Source organism: Heloderma suspectum, chromosome 1 (assembly GCF_057233095.1).
Source record: "Heloderma suspectum isolate Gila_16-S chromosome 1, 16-S_ref, whole genome shotgun sequence".
Classification (NCBI taxonomy): Eukaryota; Metazoa; Chordata; class Lepidosauria; order Squamata; family Helodermatidae; genus Heloderma; species Heloderma suspectum.
Window position 1 is genome coordinate 3,485,449 of NC_139458.1, and position 17,781 is coordinate 3,503,229.

At 43.4% G+C, this 17,781-nt stretch overlaps 1 protein-coding gene across 2 annotated transcripts in view; it reads left to right on the plus strand.

The window, feature by feature from the left end:
* PRPF39 (pre-mRNA processing factor 39) overlaps window positions 1–17,781 on the plus strand; it is a 39,203-nt gene that overhangs the window by 6,619 nt on the left and 14,803 nt on the right. For both annotated transcript variants that reach the window (XM_084833562.1, XM_084833569.1), the window contains exons 2-7: window positions 3,995–4,361; window positions 6,847–6,972; window positions 7,632–7,750; window positions 8,814–8,981; window positions 10,979–11,147; window positions 12,957–13,064. In XM_084833562.1, the coding sequence (XP_084689688.1) occupies window positions 4,032–4,361; window positions 6,847–6,972; window positions 7,632–7,750; window positions 8,814–8,981; window positions 10,979–11,147; window positions 12,957–13,064 (1,020 nt within the window). In that variant the 5' untranslated portion in view covers window positions 3,995–4,031. The remainder of the gene's footprint in view (window positions 1–3,994; window positions 4,362–6,846; window positions 6,973–7,631; window positions 7,751–8,813; window positions 8,982–10,978; window positions 11,148–12,956; window positions 13,065–17,781) is intronic.

Consider the following 17,781-nt stretch of genomic DNA (forward strand, 5'->3'; position numbering starts at 1 on the left):
TATTCCTGTGCCCCTAGTTGTCTTGCATGTTAAACTCAAAGATCTGAAGAGGGTTTTTTAAGTTGCCTTCAGCTGAACATGCTTATAAAGCTCCCATGATAGGAATGTGCTTACAAAGCCCATTTCAGATTTTCTCACTCAATATGTGATGATCTCAATGGCAGCCAGGATATGGGTGTGTTTTAGCCCTATGTGTGTGCAGGAGAGTGCCTGCATAGGCCTCCAGTAATGTGCCATTCCAAGAGAACTACCCAGGTAGAAGCCAGAACCTGCTTTGATAAAACTCTGTTTTCTGCAGAAAGGGTAGGCTGGATGAGATTGCAACATAGCCTTTCTGGATTTAGCACTTTACAAAACAAAAGTGTTTTGCTTTTTTGAAAAGTGAAAAAAGCCAAAAGAGATAAGCAATGAAGGAACCCGAAGACATATTTGGTATTTTTAATTGTATTGGTTTTGTATTGCACTTTTAAGAGCGCTTTTAATCAAAGACCAGTTTCCCAAGGTGTTTTGACTCTTGTAAGTAGGAGTATGGGCTTGCTCTTGTTGTACTTGCAGTGGAATGAGCTCTCTGTGAAGATATGAACATAGTTAATAGTTCCTTAAAGTTTTTGGGAAGAGATGGAAAGTTTTGTTTTAATTCCAATAAGTCTTTCTTGATTTCAAATACTGGTTATTGCTGCTCTTCGGGTTTTTACTGTTTGTTTTAAATATTCTGACATTTTATTCTAGTGCTTTATATTTTTGTGAGTCACCGTGAGCATTATGGAGGAGGCAGGGCACAAATTATGAATGGATTTCTGGGACACGTCCTCCTCCCCTTTGAATATCTTTGCTCTGTACTGGCAATGGGTTTATGTCATGGAGTGAATGTTTCAAGGCATATTGTTTCACGTGGAAGAAATATCAGTCCCATGGATCCATCGTTCTCCCAGGGCTATAAAATATTTCAGAAGTATTAAGTTAGCACCTAATACTTCTGAAATATTTTTTTAGCCCTGGTAGAGTGATGGATCCATGAGTCTGTTGTTCTCCCCACATGATCTGGATGACCAGGTGCCTAGGACTTTTCCAACCCCATCATCTTCTGACCCATTCCTGACAAAATGCACTTCCAGATTCTGTAAGACTTCCAAATTTTGCAATCATTTTTTTAAAAAAGTGAGTTTGCTTAATGTATTTCACAAAAAATATTTTTCTTTCCTAGTTTGGATTTTTAATCCCTTGATGGTTTATCTTCTGCCAAATATTAGATAAGTATGCAGCTCAATCTGTATGTATACTGAAAAGTCCCACTATATTCAGTAGGGCTTACCCCCAGGTAAGTGAGCATAGGGTTGCAACCTTAAGGTAGGTAATGTTTTGATCATGGAGGATTGTGTTTAATGAACATGGGAGCATCAGATTACAATTGGATATAATATAATATTGTATATAATGCTGCAGTACTTACCTGCAGAGGTGAAAAACTTGAGCTACATCTTAATGTCTGATACATGATATTAAATACTATGATGTCTGAAAATTATAATGAACTTGGGAGCCATGCCTCTTGCCATCACATCTTCTAGAACTGCAAATGCTAGAAATGGTTTCTTCTGTTCTTGGAGGAATGATAGTTGAGATTCAGAGCCCATCTACTGCCCACCCATGGCACAGACCTTCTTTTGGCCTCTGGCTTAAGTGACAAGCTTTCACATCTCTTCAGGACAAGAACATTGTGAAAGCTGAACACTTTTCCATTGTCTCCGTTCTAATGAATGGGGTTCAGCTTGCCTCATTTGTACTGTGGTTCAAACTTGACAGATTTTTCATCACTCACCCACCCATCCTAGTCTAGAATTGTGCAATGAAGGTTTTGCTTTTTGTTCTGAAAGCATTGGTTAGGATATGTTTCCCATGGGGAGATGCTGGGAGCCGAGATGATTTTATCGTCCCAATTATAGGGCTGCACTGATTGGTCATCATCTAGCTAGCACCTTGATTACAGGTTGTTAATTGGTACTGTCTTGCTCAGAAGTTGTGTGGGAGAATACCCACATCAAGGTCTGACACAGTTCTCCCAGCTTGATTAAAGTGTGTAGACAACACTTCCCTCAAGCCTTTGGCCCCCAAAGTTAGGGATCTTCATGGAGGTGATGCATGACCCTCAGGGATGGGATGGAATGGAATAGGATCAGGGTTTTGCAACTCTCTAATTGCTGGCTGGGGAAGTTGATTTGCGAAGGTAGGGCTGCCTTTCTTTTGTGCTTCAGGTTGCTATAAAAGCTGCTGTGGTGATGAAGATCTGGGGTTTAGGTGTATGCAGGTTCCTTGAACGTATAGGGAATGGGAGGGTCTCTCTGGGAATGGGAGGCAAGTTCAGTCCAAAAAGTTGTGTCTCAAGCAGCTCTTGGAATCTGCTGAGGTGAGAATTCTGGGAGCATGTTAAGTTGCCTTGCTGATGGAGCCTGCAGGAGATGGACTGGCTAGAAGCAATTGTTCCTGTTGCTTAATTGTACATTATTCAGGAGCTGGGTGGAACTCTTTCCTCACTCTTGGCTGATCTTTGAGAGTAGAGTTTGCGATCCGTGTGTGCTTCAGAGTGTTTATGGGTGCTTGGGTGCCGTGGGCATAGTAATGAAGCTGACAGCTGAGAAAAGCTACACAGATTTGGGTGCGTGGCTTTGCTTGGAAGGAAGATGAACAATTCAGAGTAGAAGGAGAGATGAATCTCTCTTTTCGGGTGTTAATCAGAATCATTCATCTTCTGAGCTTTGGGTGGAAATATCTGCCTCCTCCATAGCTAGGGAACTTTATTATGCTCTTTGCTTTCCTGATAGCTGTAGTGCCAGTAAGGTTCTTTGAAAGTGTTTCTACCAGTTAATTTTGATCTTTATATTGGCAGACTGCTTGGGTGGGTGTGTTACTGAATTGCTATGCTCCAGTTTTAATCAGCACAAGAGAGTGGCTAACAAGTTTCCAAACAAAAGCTTTGTTTTCTTGGAGGACTGCCACTCCTCTGTGATATGGGTGAGTGTAAAGGGAAATGCCATATGGCCAATACAGTCAGAGCTATTGATATGTATGAATGATGGATGGATAGGATGGCCTACTGCACAGGGCTGTTGTGAGGATAAAATGGAGAGTAGTTGGACCATATAAGCCACCTTGGGTTTCTTGCAAGAGGGAAAAAGGGTGGGATATAATTGTAATAATAAATTAAAATTTTAAAAAGTTCTGATAATACAGAGGATGGGTCTTATGCAAAGCTACAAAGATGTAGGCATGTCTTTAGGATCCAAAGCAAAATTCGAATAATTTTCTTTTACTTTCTAGTAAGTTGTTTTAGGCCAGAGTTGAGGCTGCAGTGGCATTCCCCCCCACACTTAGTTGTGAGAGCTGCAATTTAAGATGTGAACATTGAACTATTTCAGACCTTTAGCTAGAGCCGTCTTGCTAAGAACTGCTTTGTTTCTCGTGGTAGTTTGCACACACCTTCCCGGGAGAAGAATTGGTTCCCTTCATCTTTGGATACTTGTGCAGTCCATTTTGATGTGTGCTTGCTTGGTCAGTCTTTTTTCCTCCTCCAAAGCTTCAGATTTATCTGAGAAGCTCAGATACACCCTTTAAAAGAAAGAACAGTTCCTATATCGAACTAATTCTGTTAAACCAAGGGTTTGCTTTTGGTCCTCAGCTTTGGCCTTGATGCCAGCAGAGAGAACCCGACAACTGTTTACTTTTTAATTAGTATTTTACCCAGCCGTTAACAAGAATAGGTTAGTTGAAAGACAATCAGGTGATTTTGGCTCTGATACTTTGGCTTGTTATCCCAGTTTCAGTCTTGGATGCTCAGGGTGACTTGGGGCAAGTCCCTTTCCCTCAGCCTTGGTTCCTCAGGTTTTTATCCTCCTCTCCATGGTTGGGATGTTGGAGGTGAGTGGTGTCAGGTGCCTTTATTTTGGGAATTCTATCTCCAAGAGATGATGATGATGGTGTTCATCTCCTACTTTAACAGGCTATTTTCTAACGGAATAAGAGGAGTGTCAGTCGCTATGCAGAGTCCAGATCATAAGGATGACAACAGCACCTTGAAAAACGAAAGCATGGGCAAGGACGCTGAAGCCAAGAGTGAGCAGCCGGCTGACTTCAGCACTGAGATCATGAGTGTCACAGAGATGGAACAGTCCCCTGACAACTCTCCTGATGCCAACACTCAGGAAGAGACTACCCAGGACAGTGAAATGCCAGACTCTGAAACTGTAAAGGCTGCTGATCCTGAGCCTTCATTCCCCCCTGAGTTTGAAAAATTCTGGAAGGTAGTTGAAACCAACCCACAAGATTTCACAGGCTGGGTCTATCTCCTGCAGTATGTAGAGCAAGAAGTGAGTAGTTCAATCTTCCTTTCTCTCTAGCAGTATTTTTCTGATGGCTACTACTTCAGTATATCAGTCTGATCTTCTTCATATTTCTAACCCTGCTGTAATCCTGAAAACTGCAGGGATTTACCAGAATTACATGACAAAAACAAGGATTTAAAATACAGGGATATTCAAACTTTCAGTTAAACTAACTGTTAATCATTTACCTCTGAAGGCTGGCTTAAATAGAAAAGTCTTGTAATATCTCTAGACAATAGGCTTTCTCAGGTTTCTAGAGAGAGAAAGTTCAAAGCCTTGAAACAACCACAGATTGTTGTTTGTGTGTCCTGGCTGTTGTAAATTGCCATGCAGAGGAAGGTCACTCTCATCAGGTTGTGTGTCCTAGGTGTTACCTAGCTTACTGTGCTGAAATGGGGCAGCACCCGCCCAGAATAGCCTGCCAGCAGATGTAACCAATATCCCCCCCCCCCCCAATATAGCTTGGGGAATTGTGCATCTCTTCTCTTGTACTCTTTTAACTCTTGTACTGTTCACTGAACTGTTTCAGGAAGTGTGGAATTTATGGAGGGGAGAGTTAGTGGCTGTGGGAGCCAGATTTGACATGGGTTCTGTCAGTCATTACCATAAAGTTTTTGTTGGTGGGGGGCAGTGCTGTGGTGGCGAAAGGACGGACATAGCCTCAGAAGTACATCAGGCCCAAGGCATTAAGAGCTTTTACAGTTTTGTTCTGTTTGTTTGCTCCTTGAATTGTGCCTGAAAAATTAGAGGAAGCTGAAACACTGTTGTAACATGTTCTTGGCAACCCAGATCCATCAAAGGGGCCACTTTGTGTATGTTAAAATGGATACGCCAGGCTTCTCTAACAGGAATTCATTATTTATGCCTACTGGTTTCCTGTAGCTGTCCAGTCATCAAAGACATTTGAAAACAAGATGGCAAACAAGCTGAAGTGGACTTGGAGTCCTGGCACTGTAGAATTTTCTGACTTACATTCTAAAATAGCTTGGTTATATTATCCCCTGGAGCATGTCCAGTTGCTAATGCTTAAAGGAGCAAGTATTGAAAAGGAGATTATAGAAATGTGGGTTTGAGTCTAGATGAGGAAATGCAGTTGCAAACATGCATTCTTGGAACTACCATTTTTGGGTTAGTAGGCAGTGCCTTAAGGGGAGTAGCACAGGGGGGCGAGTTCTAAGACACCCTTGACTCTAAACAGTTAGAGGTTATTATACCCCCAGATCAGTAAACATTGTGATGCTAGTTTTAATGTCCTTTTATTTTTTATTTTTTTTTTAGAAAACATTAATTGTCAGAATGTGTGACATGGAAAGTAGTTAAATGACCCTGGGTTCCTCTGTGCTCTTTCTTCTTTGTGTTTTTGAGGGGGCCTGGTGGCTGTGTAATATTGGAGAGTTCGCACTCTTCCCTTAGAGCTGACTGTGCTGTGGAACAAGCTTTTTGTTTTTGGGGGTCTTCTTATGTCAGATACCATAAATGAATTTAATGTATTTTGATTTCTAACCTGTCACATCTCAAAGATGTTCTGGGCAGGTGTACTGCTTCTATTTATTTACGTTTATATCCCACAGAAATATATTTGTACCTATGGCATTCAAGGCAGCTTGCAAATATGAAAAGAGTTGCCCACTCTTTTGCTATTTAAAAAAGAAAAAGAGAGAGAGAGCCAGTGTGGTGTAGTGGCTAGAACGTTGGACTGGGAGTTGGGAGATCCAGGTTCGAGTCCCCATTCGGCCATGGAAGCTCACTGGGTGACTTTGGGCCAGTCACAGACTCTCAGCCCAACCCACCTCACAGGGTTGTTGTTGTGAGGATAAAATGGAGGAGGAGGAAGATTATGTATGCTGCCTTGGGTTCCTTAAGGAGGGGAAAAAAAGTGGGATAGAAGTGTAATAAATAAAATAAATGCAAAGTACTATATCAGAATAAAAATGCCCCATATGAGCTCAACCCCACCCATTAAAAGCTCTATTGAAAAATATGGTTTCCCACTGCTGGCCAAGGTTTTGAACCTGTAGGGAAAGACAGTTCCAGAGCTGAGGGCTAGTAGTTGAGAATGCCCATCTGTGTGCTCTTGTTTCATAGACTTGGTATATTGATGAAATATTAAGAAGGGTTTTGGTGAATTCTAAAATATTGTTATGGAATTCTAGAGAATGAATTCTAAGTTATGTAGGGACTTTCTTTTCATTTGACTTGTAGTTGGATCAGGACTGGTCGGGTGAACAGTCCAGCTTTAATCTTTTAGGGGAAGTGTCATTATTTTAGATCCTGGACTCAAAGAGGCTTAACTTCTAACAGAGCTTGAAAACTCACTTTAAATGTGCTTTAAAATGTGTGCCTTTCATGCCAGTTTCAAAGTAGATGATGCCTTGATTTTTTTGTTTGTTTCACTGGCCATTTGTAAAGTATAAAATTGCTGAAACGTAACTGAAGCATAAATAAAATTGCTGAAACGTTTTTCTCCCAGAACCAGTTACCAGCTGCCAGGAAAGCCTTTGACAGTTTTTTCACACATTATCCATATTGCTATGGCTATTGGAAAAAGTATGCAGACCTCGAGAAGCGGCACGGCAACATGAAGCAGTCAGATGAGGTATGTATGCAGTGTGCTGCAGCCGTTGCTCTTGGGTCCTGTGAGCCAAATGATGACCAAACCACTGCAGATAATTCTTTGGCTGCCAGTACCTGCCATTTTCACACAGGGCTTTCTGTTTGCACGTGTCACTCCTTGTGGCGTTTGGAGCTAATATCTTCTCTCTTTGTTGGCAGGTGCGTTAAACCTCTACTACAGTTTGTCAAGCTTTGCAGTGCAAGCGTCTGCATTACACTGCAGCTTAACAAGTAGGGCAGGGCTTTTCTGTCACTTACATTATACATTTATTATTATTTCACAAAATTCGAACGCTGTGGTTGGTTTGCTGGTCACCATTGCTACATCTTATTGCATTTTTGGTCAGACGCTGTCATTGGTGCTCTAAAGGGTCTGTGCCCTATGGTCTGTACCCCAAAGCCTGCCCACACAGCCTGGTCAGATGCAGGGACCGCTGCGCTTTGAAGATCAAGACTCCGCACGTGGAGATCAGAGCATTGCCATGTTCTAGCCAACCTCCACCCAAATGGTAATGGTAGATTATTTAAACAAAATTCCAGTACATTAGTATTTCTTAAGGTTCACCGGATAACACCGTGTTGCCTCTCTCTTACGACCTAAGTAAGAGTTCGAAGAATAGCTTCTTGGTGTTCTCTTTGTAGGTGTATCGGAGAGGGCTCCAGGCAATACCTCTTAGCGTTGATCTTTGGATCCATTACATAAACTTCCTCAAAGAAACGCTGGATTCCAGTGACCCTGAAACTGTCGGGACCATTAAGGGGTAAGTTGGTTGAACAGTGAGACCCAACATGTACAGCCTGTGTGGTGGAATTCGGCTTTGGGCTGTGCTTAGTCATGCGAAAAAAATTTGTCTTCATATTCTGTCTGAAGTAGCTTCTTGTTAAATGGAGGAGGGTGTGCTGCCTTGTCCTGTGGTGGAGGAGGATATCATTACGTATGGGTTGCTCCTCCCACTCACTTCCGTAGGCAGACTTACTTAGATTAAGTTGGAGTGCCCCCCCGCGTGGGAGAGCAACCACTGTGTAGCTGCTCACCCTGCCCCCAACAATCTCAGCAGCTCACTTCAAGCAGCAGTGGATTTTACACATTCAGTTACCGCTTTTGCTGATTGATCTCCCATTTTAAATGGTTTGGCCCTGGTTGAAAGGGGAGTTGAGGGAGCCCCGTGAGGAAAGCAGATGTGAAGGTATGTTCCACTCTTCTTGAGTTGAAAATAGTGAAGCTAATATGGAAATGAAGTGGGTGGCTGATTCTGCTGGAAGGGCCTCAGGATCTTGAAGGTCAGGATGAAATTAAAGGCAACCAACCTGTTTCTTTTTAGCGCTGGGCAAAGCACTTATTCTTGAACTTCTTGCACTGCAGTAATATTTTAAATACACAGAAGCCTTTCTTCATTGGGTTTTACTTAAGTTGTAGTAATAGTTGCCATTTTAAGATAGGGACAGCTAGGTCTAAGGCAGCATTTCCCTTCCTGGGTCCCTCCAGATTTTTTGTCCTACAATCTCCATCATCCCTAACCATTGGTCATGCTGGGTGGGGCTGATGAGAGTTGTAGGCCAAAACATCTAGAAGGCAACAGGTTGGGGAAGGCCGGTCTAAGATTTTAGATTTTCCTCCTATGTGATAAAAGAGTTCAGTGCTAGAACTCTGAATACATTCTGTACTATTTTAAATAGTTGAGGTGTACCAATGAAAGACATTACTTTGCAGTGTGTTTTGTTTTATTTTGTGTGGAGGAAAGTAGGCATCTTGATATGTGCTGCACTCAGTTCTGATTAAATGATCATCTGATCACCTAAATTATTCCCCCACCCTACCCCCAGGACCTATGAACATGCGGTCTTAGCTGCAGGGACAGATTTCCGCTCAGACAAACTCTGGGAAATGTATATAAACTGGGAAAATGAAGAAGGTAATCTGGGAGCAGTGACTGCTGTATTCGACCGCATTCTTGGGATTCCGACTCAGCTGTACAGCCATCACTTCCAAAGGTAAAAGGGGCTGCAACAGTTGGGTTAGCATTATTGTACTGGTTTGACTGTAATGTTTGCAATGCTGAAAATTATTGCCATCGTTTAAAACCAAGTCAGTGTAGTTGCACTGAATTGCATTCTCTCTCCCCCCCTCCAGTTCCCCCCTTTCCAAGTGGTTGTACCCCAAACAGGAAAAACCATTACAGCTGAGCAGTGTAACTTTAAAAAGGCACTTACTGTACGGCATCTAGTAACTTTAAGTGCTTTATATATACAGTTTAATGATGATAACGACCATGAAAAGAAATTGTGTGCTGTGTTACTGCAATTCTAGCTTTTAGTAATTCAGTTGGCACAAGAATCAAGAGCTGGAAGGAGCCATGTAGGGAACATCCAACACACTATCCCACGACAGGAAATCCTATCTTGAATATCCCTGAACTCCTCTCCAAGGGAGCACATTCCACAGCATCGCTTGGTAGATTTTTTCAGGGCTGAACTGCTTCTCGGTTATGGAAGTATTTCTGTAAGAGCAGTACTGTTTTGCCAGGCAGTGTATTCTTCAGACCAACTAAAGTACTGGCCCAACCATTTTTAAAATGGCCCATGCAAAACAGTGCAATCTTTCCTGCCATTAGAGAAATAACTCTGTACCTATAAGAGTAGTTCAGCCCTGGAATATGCTTTTAAATTCTTGAGGAGTATGCTATTGTTTGGGCATACAGGGAGGGACCTCAAAGGCTGACCCAGACTTGTATCCAACTGTATCTGTCTGCCAGTGGAACAAAACTGCTGCCAGAATGGATCCCCTTGCACCCCTCAAATGTGCTCCTGAGAGTTGGGGGATCCTCTGGAGCAGATTTGAGGGGCATGCAGGAGATCAAGGGGAAGTCTCATTGTGTGAGTGGAAGTTTGCTTGCATTTCATTTTTATTTATTGCATTTCTATACTGGCCAATAGCCAAAGCTCTCTGGATGGTTTACAAAGATTAAAAACCTTTAAAATACATTATTGCACATAATATAAAAACACTGAAGTACAGACATATAAACAGACAATACACGCACACTTGCATGAAGTTAGATCTCTCCCGCAGAACATAGCTCTTTTCCTGCTAAAAGATGTGACATTGTATTTCTGAGCTTATTGGCTTGTTGACCAGCACAAGCTGTGGCTATAGATTTCTCAAATGTTTCCAACTTACCCAGGGGTTAAATTGCTGAATTTTGTGGCGGATTGCTCTGCTGAATACAGTGGAACTGCAAGGCAGAAATTAGAGTAATCCTTGAAAATGCAGCTGGGGAACAAGACTTTAGGAGTGTCTGTTTTGAAGACCAAAAGTTTATCATTGTCCATGTTATACCTTATGCTAGTGTTTGTCCTTTACAAAAAGTGATTACGCAGAAGGGCTGCAAGAATTAAGTGGGATCCATATCAAACGAGAGAGGGGGTGGCTGGAAAGCAAGTTAACTTGCTTCTAGTAAAAAAGAAACAGACAACTCTAGCTGCTTTGATACTCTACTGACATGGAAAAGCTAAACATCTTTAATAATTCTGGAAGATGGAAGGAAAGCGTTGTGTTTGCTTGGATTAAGGAGAAGATTTGAAGATGCTTGGGTGTTTCCTGAAGCAGTTTCATTGAGTAGTAATCTTGTCCTGTTTCATCTGAGAACTGTTCATTAATTGTGCACTTGCTTCAATAGCACTAATTTTAAAATAGCCAATATTTTACACCCCAGCTCATCAGTCAGTGCATGACTGCATATTTTCTTCATGTTTTCTGTTCAATGAACCTTTTAATGCCCTTTTTTCAGACTAGTACATATGGCACCTCCTGGATTCTTCATCGAATCATCGAATAGTAGGGTTGGAAGGGGCCTACAAGGCCATCGAGTCCAACCCCCTGCTCAATGCAGGAGGCCTTGTACTCATGCTGTAGTGAGTGGGGATCTGCCATAATATGTCGTGGCAAGCATAAAATAATGTGGCTGTCTGCTATCTCTGCTGTCTTGCAGGTTCAAAGAGCATGTCCAGAATAATCTGCCCCGGGACCTTCTGACTACTGAACAATTTATTCAGCTGCGCAAGGAACTGGCTTCTTCTGCCAATAGCCATAATGGGGCAGATGCACCCCCTGGAGATGACCTCCCTTGTGGAATCGAAGATATAACTGACCCTGCTAAGGTAATCAGGTGGCACTTCTGAATAAGTACATATTTCTGTACATAACGTGCCCAGTCTGTGTCTCGGGTGAATAATAGCAGTTTTGCATAGGCATAATTTATTCAGCTGCTTGCAGAAAGGGACATGCTTGGGCATTTTTGTTGGCAGTGCAAAGATTGTATTTTGAGGCTTTGTTCAGATGCCTGCTACTGTCTGGAAGCACAGGTGTGTCTGCATTTGCTCTTGTGTTTCAGTGTTTGCCAGCTGCTGCCCTTTGCTTTCTGGGTTTAAAGTCAGTCAATACTTTGTCCCTCAACCAGATCAGCACTGCACTTTTCTGTCCTAGTTTTACTGTGTATGCCTCTGAAATCTCATTTCATGATTCTGGGGAGGACAGAGGATGGTCAAGGATCTGACCTTTTCAGTCCACCTTACACTTTCCCATGTGAAACTTTCAGTCAGTTGCTGTGAGACATGGGTAGCTTCTATCGGAGTTGGAGTTTTGTGTTAAAATATTGAGACTCCACAGTGGGACTAATTTGTGCAAATTCTATAACATGCATACATTTAGGATATATTTGTGCAAGCTTTTTGCAGTCAGGGGTCTAAAACATTTTGGCTGGTTGCCCCCCTCCCTTTGCCTTTCCCAAACGTGAGCATCGTGAAGCAGCAGCATCCGCACACGCACCCAGCCAACCTTACCTGAGGGGAGGGCTGGCGGGGAGTGTGCCTCGTTGGGTGTCGCTGCTTTGAAGGTTCTTCAAACACCTTTAGAGCAGGGAAGGCCGTTGGGGGAGGGGAGTTGCTAGTATGGCCCTGTGTAGCTATAGCCAAGGCTGTCCGGGTGCATTGGCCATGCAGCTGTCAGGTCACCCCTAGTCTTCCTCCCAACTTTGTTGCTGGGAAGGTGGCTGGATCACTGTTTGGGACTGCCGGGAGGGAGGGAGGGAGGAAGGCTGGCTGCTTGCTTGCTCATCACGCTCCCCAGAGGGCGGTGCCCTGCTCACTGTGGTGGCAGAATTGTGCTCTTTTGGTCAAATTGCGGTTATTTTGAGTTCCTACTTCCATAAGATGGAGAGGAGGGGGTTGTCATTCCTAATTTTGGGGGCAACAGATATGCGACAGAGACTTGGAAGCAGGGGGATGAGTGCTGTGATGTTCTCTGTAATTTCTGAATGTTCAACAGAATTTCTACAGAGACAAACCAGCAGTCAATCTAGCATAGTACTGTTAAATCCAACTGGCAGCAACTCTCTAGGATTCTTGGCCAGAGGTAATAAGAACATAAGAGTCCTGCTGTTGAATCAGACCCAAGGTCCATCTAGTCCAGCATTGTATTCCCACAGTGGCCAACCAGTTGGGAAGCCCACAAATAGGGCAGAAGTGCAGTAGCGCCTTCCTAGTCGTGTTCCCCAACAGCTGGAGGCAGCATGGCTATTACAGGGGTTTCCCTGACCTGTAATTGTAGATGGATATACTGAATCTGGGGCCTCATACTTACAATCCACAAACTCTGCAGTTGAGTAATGTACCTGTTCTCCACCCCCAGTGTGGTCAGGTGTTTACCCTCATAACCAAGGGGACTAAATGTGTGTTCGTAATCTTAGCTTTAGGAGTCTTTAGGATTCTACAGCTACCAGATTATATGCTGCCAGTAATACTCTGGCTTGTCATGTTCCACAATCCCAACTGCACAGATCTTCCGGATCGCCTCTTGAGCCCTCGTCATGTGTGTGCTTGCATCAGAAGGGGCAGCCACAAGCACAGTGTCTAGTAAAAGTAGGTCTCTGTCTGAATTTTGTCAACTCTTTCCTTTTTGTGTCTTTTTAGCTGATTACTGAAATAGAAAATATGCGACACAGAATCATTGAGATTCACCAAGAAATGTTCAATCACAATGAGCATGAAGTCAGCAAGAGGTGGGCCTTTGAAGAAGGAGTAAGTTCATTTCAGTATTCTACTTGGAAAAGTTAATGGAGGCTGGCTTTGGAATTTATCTGGAAGCTCAAGGAGAGGATGTGTGAGTTATTTGCTTGGCGCTTGTGGGCCGTGTCCAAAGCCACTTGCAGTTGCGTTAGAAGCCACGTTTATGGCCCCCCCCACATCTGCTATCACAGAGTTTGTACTGGCACATGCTAGGAATTCCGCAACAGTTCTAACCATGCGTCAGCCTTGCTGTTGGGTTTTAATGTTCATAAAATCATTTGTGCTCGCCAGTACTGACACGAAGGCCCGGGGAAAATGGAATTTATTTTTCCGAGGACTGTTTTTCCTTTTTCTGAAAAACTGAACAGCTTTGGATTATGAAATGCTTTCTTTTAGAATTTAAGCGAAAGTATTTATATATTGTTACCCAGCCTTTACTCCCTCAAAATGATTTCTAAAAACTATGTAATAAGGACACTTCTATAGAAAGTCCAGAGATGTAAAATGTCTGGAAATAACAAAGCCAGGGGGGAAAATATATTTTAGTCTTCTTTGTAAGATTCCCAGCATAGTTATTTCTTTCATTACTTATTAAAAGTATTGATCTAAAGTATATTTTACTGATAGACCTTTATTTTCAGTTCCCAACATGTGAATAGAGTCACCATTGTGCATTCTTGACAGTTTGGGTTTTATTCTATAGAGTCCTGTGTTTCTGGACTTGTTCTGGTTAGATGCTGTAGCAGTCATTTAATGTAGTTCTAAACTATTCAGACAATAATTACAAATTTACTAACTGAGTTTACTTTTAAAAGTTTTAAAATATAATGATAATTTTATGAGCAAACTAAGTTATACATAAAATATCTTCAGGAACAGAATGGCTGCTTTAAGCAGCCCTCCCCAATATGGTGCCCTCTGGATGTTTTGGACTACAGTGTCCAGCATTCCTGACCATTGGCCATGCTGCCTGAGGCTGATGGGAAATGAAGTCCGAAATACTTGGAGGGCACTAGGTTGGGGAAGGCTGTCTTAAAGCAACAACGTGACTTTAGATCTGTAAAGAGCACTAAAAAATATATTTTTCAAATTTTCTCCAAATTTCCTGTTTTCACCAGGGGAAAACCTCAACATTTCCAGAAATTTTACATCTCTACTCACTAGTGAATTGAATAAAACTTGCAGCTTTAGTGTAGGGTTATTTAGCTGGACAAAATCTGGGTCAGTTTGACCAGTCAAGTATCTTTAGGGTGCAGTCCTATTTAGGCCGCCGCCTCCGAACTCGGGGGTGACCACCTATCCAATGCAGGGCAGGAGAAGCACGGAGGGGTTCGTTCCCTCCGTGCTTCTCCTGCCCTGCATTTTCAGCTAGACAGGCAATTGAGGCTGTCTAACCATGGGAGGGCTGAGCAGGGGAGGAGGCTGCTGTATGACACACTGGACGTGTCGTACAGGCATTTCTGTCCTCCCCACCCTGGAATCCGATGCAACGAATATGGACTTGAGCACGCTCCGGGAGAGAGCGCAGGACAGGAAGGCCTGGCGTGCTATGGCCCATGGGGTCACGAAGAGTCGGGCACGACTGAACGACTGAGCAACAACACCCTGGAATGCCCTCCGCGAATGCCCCTTTTCAGCTCCTCTTGCAAGCGTGGAGCATGGGGCTGTTCCGTGCTGCCTCGGAGGCAGCGCGGAAGTGTGGGGGAGGCCGGTTCTACAGGAACTGACCTCGGACCATGGGCTCTGAGGTCAGTTCCCGGAAAACCAGATATCCAGTGGCCGTCTAGCTGCTGTCTAGAGGCCATAGGATAGCTCCCTTAAAGTATTTACTTTATCAGAGCAACTAAAAGTAACAGGTTTGATATTTAACAGTAATTACAAAAACACTCTTGTTAAATTATTGTGATATCATGAAATTAACTTTTAAAGACATTAATTAATTATTATAACTTTTAACTGTCATGGCTGGCTGCTTGTATTCATGTTAAAAACGCCTGCAGTTATAGCAGGTAGTCAGAGGGAGAAACTTTGCTATGCTGCAAGGCTAGGGGCAAGCTGTCCTCCCTGCTTCTGTTACTTAACACGTGATGCCATACTAAAATAAATAAAAATATGGAAGCTGCCACCTATGCATTTTTGGCTCCACGAAATATTTAACAGCGTTTGATTGTGGCCAGTTAACAAGCAGGCCAACCCTACTCTTACGTGTATGTATGTGTTTAATGTACATTTTTTAGCCAAGGGTATGGGATTTGTTTCTCCAGTTGACTTATTTACTTGCCAAACTTTGGAGTTTTGTTTGCAACACAAATTTGGCACTGAAACCAACACAGAAGGGAATAAAAAACAATCTTCTGGTTTCCATGGCTTGGGCTCATCAGTGCTGAATTGCAGACATGCAGGCCCTTGCCCTGCTGAGGGTCTTTGCATGACTATACCGCCTCAGAGGGCACATAGAAACTGCTTGTTCTGAAAGCACCTGTGTCAAAATCTTCCTCCGTGTCAGCTTTCCGTTGGGGGGGACTATAAAAGAAGTGATCCCCTGTGTGGTGCAAGTGCCATTTGATTTGCCTGCACATCTGCACTCAGCATGGCAGTTTTGTACAGAGGTGCAGTTGTTCCAACTCTCAGGTGGTGTCAGCGTTCTTTGTGGTTACGCTCAGGGAACGCTCCCTTTTCTCCCTCTGTGCTGCCTACAGGCACTCGCTCCCCTTGCTGGTGAAAGAACTGTTGTCTGCTTCCTCCAGTGGCGCATGTCTAACATTGTCAAGATTGCTGTCTTATCTCTCTTTGCTTTGGAAATACATGCTTTATTTGCTTTCTTGCCCTCAAGGGTGTCTTTTTGTGCTATATATGTGGAGGGTGTAGTGTTGTAGTGATTTAATTTAGCAGTTTAAGATGGCTTTGAAATTGCCAAGCTGCAAGGGGAACCATACATTTTCAATCAAGTCTGCCCAGGCTCAGCTTTCAGGGTTAGAGGTGGCGGGGGGCAACAGACTCTTGGTGCCTTCCCTTACACATTGTGTTCTTAGTACTTTTAAGCAACATGTGCAAGTATGTATCTGCATATTATGCCTAACTGACTTTAGGAGAGTTATCAGTCTGTGAGAGAATTATATAAGAAGAGTTGCCCTTGAAGAAGAGAGTTGGCGTTTCTCAACTAGCACAATCCTACCACCTCTTGAGGATTCCTCTTGCACATTTTTTCTGGATCTCCCCCATCCCCCTTGAATATTTAACAACCACCACCCACCCAGACAGTTGTCTAGTATATGGACTATAGTAAGAGAACTCCAGAAAACTGTTTCCTGGAGAAGGATATGGAATCTGCTTAAACTCAGCCCCAGCAGTTCTGGAATTTTGAGATGTCAGCAAATGCTGATCATATGTTCTCTAGTACCAGGGACTAGTTTTAAAAGCTGTTGATTCACAGGATGTCAAAGGTCTGCTCAGATGCTTACCTTGGCTGAAGATTGTTTATTTGGCGGAAGGGCACATGTACCGCTCCCCCCCTCCCCACTGTTCATAATGTTACGTGTGACATGGAAACCGCATCAGGCTCCTCTAAGAACACAGGCATAATAAGTGATTCGTCCACCTCAAAAAAATATAGGTGGGGGGAGGTAGAGATAGTGTAGAGGGGCAAACGGAGCACGTAACTATCCATGTGGCATGCCTGTGTGACACATATTGCATTGGGGATCACTTGCCCCTCCACTACAGGAACAGGGTTCTGTAAGTCATACACTTGACCTCTGGTGCAGTGCTTCTTATTTTTTTTATTGATTTATTTCATTTCTATATTGCCCAATAGCCAAAGCTTTCTGGGCAGTTCACAAAAATTAAAACCAAACAGCACACAATAAAACAATATAAAATATATAAAACATTAAAACCACAGTATAACAATACAACCAGAATACAACCTAGCAGCAGTGCAGGGATTTAAAATGCTGATTTAAAACAGCAAAGCTAAAAGTCTAGAAAGCTAAAATGCTAAATGCCTGGGAACATAAAAAGGTCTTCACCTGGTGCCAGAAAGAATACAGTATAGGTGCCAGGCAAACCTCACTAGAGAGCTCATTCCACAGCTGGGGTGCCACAGCAGAAAAGGCTGCCTTCCTAGTAGCCACCCACCTCACTTCCTTTGGCAGGGGCTCACGGAGAAGGGCCGCTCAGGATGATCTTAAGGTCCGGGCAGGCACATATGGGAGGAGGCGATCCCTCAGATAACCTGGCCCCAAGCCGTTAAGGGGTTTGAATGTTAATACCAGCACTTTGAATCGGGCCCAGAAATGGACTGGCAACCAGTGCAGCAGGAAAAGGACTGGCATAATGTGAGCTTGTTGGCCAGTCCCTGTTAACAACCTTGCTGCCCTATTTTGGACCAGCTGAGGTTTCCGGATGGCTTTCAAAGGCAGCCCCACGTATAACGCATTTAAGTAATCCAGATGAGAAGTTATCAGAGCATGGATAACTGTAGCTAGGCTATCTCTGTCCAGATAAGGGCGTAGTTGGTATACCAGCCTAAGCTGATAAAAAGTGCTCCGTGCCACTGAGTTCACCTGTGCCTCAAGTGACAGTTCTGGATCCAAGAGCACCCCCAAACTACGAACATGAGTGATCCTATAGGGCAGGGGTCCCCAAGCCCTGGGCCACGGACCTGTACCAGGCCATGGCCTGTTAGGGACCGGGCCGCAGCAGAGGTGTGGGAACCCCCCTTACCTTG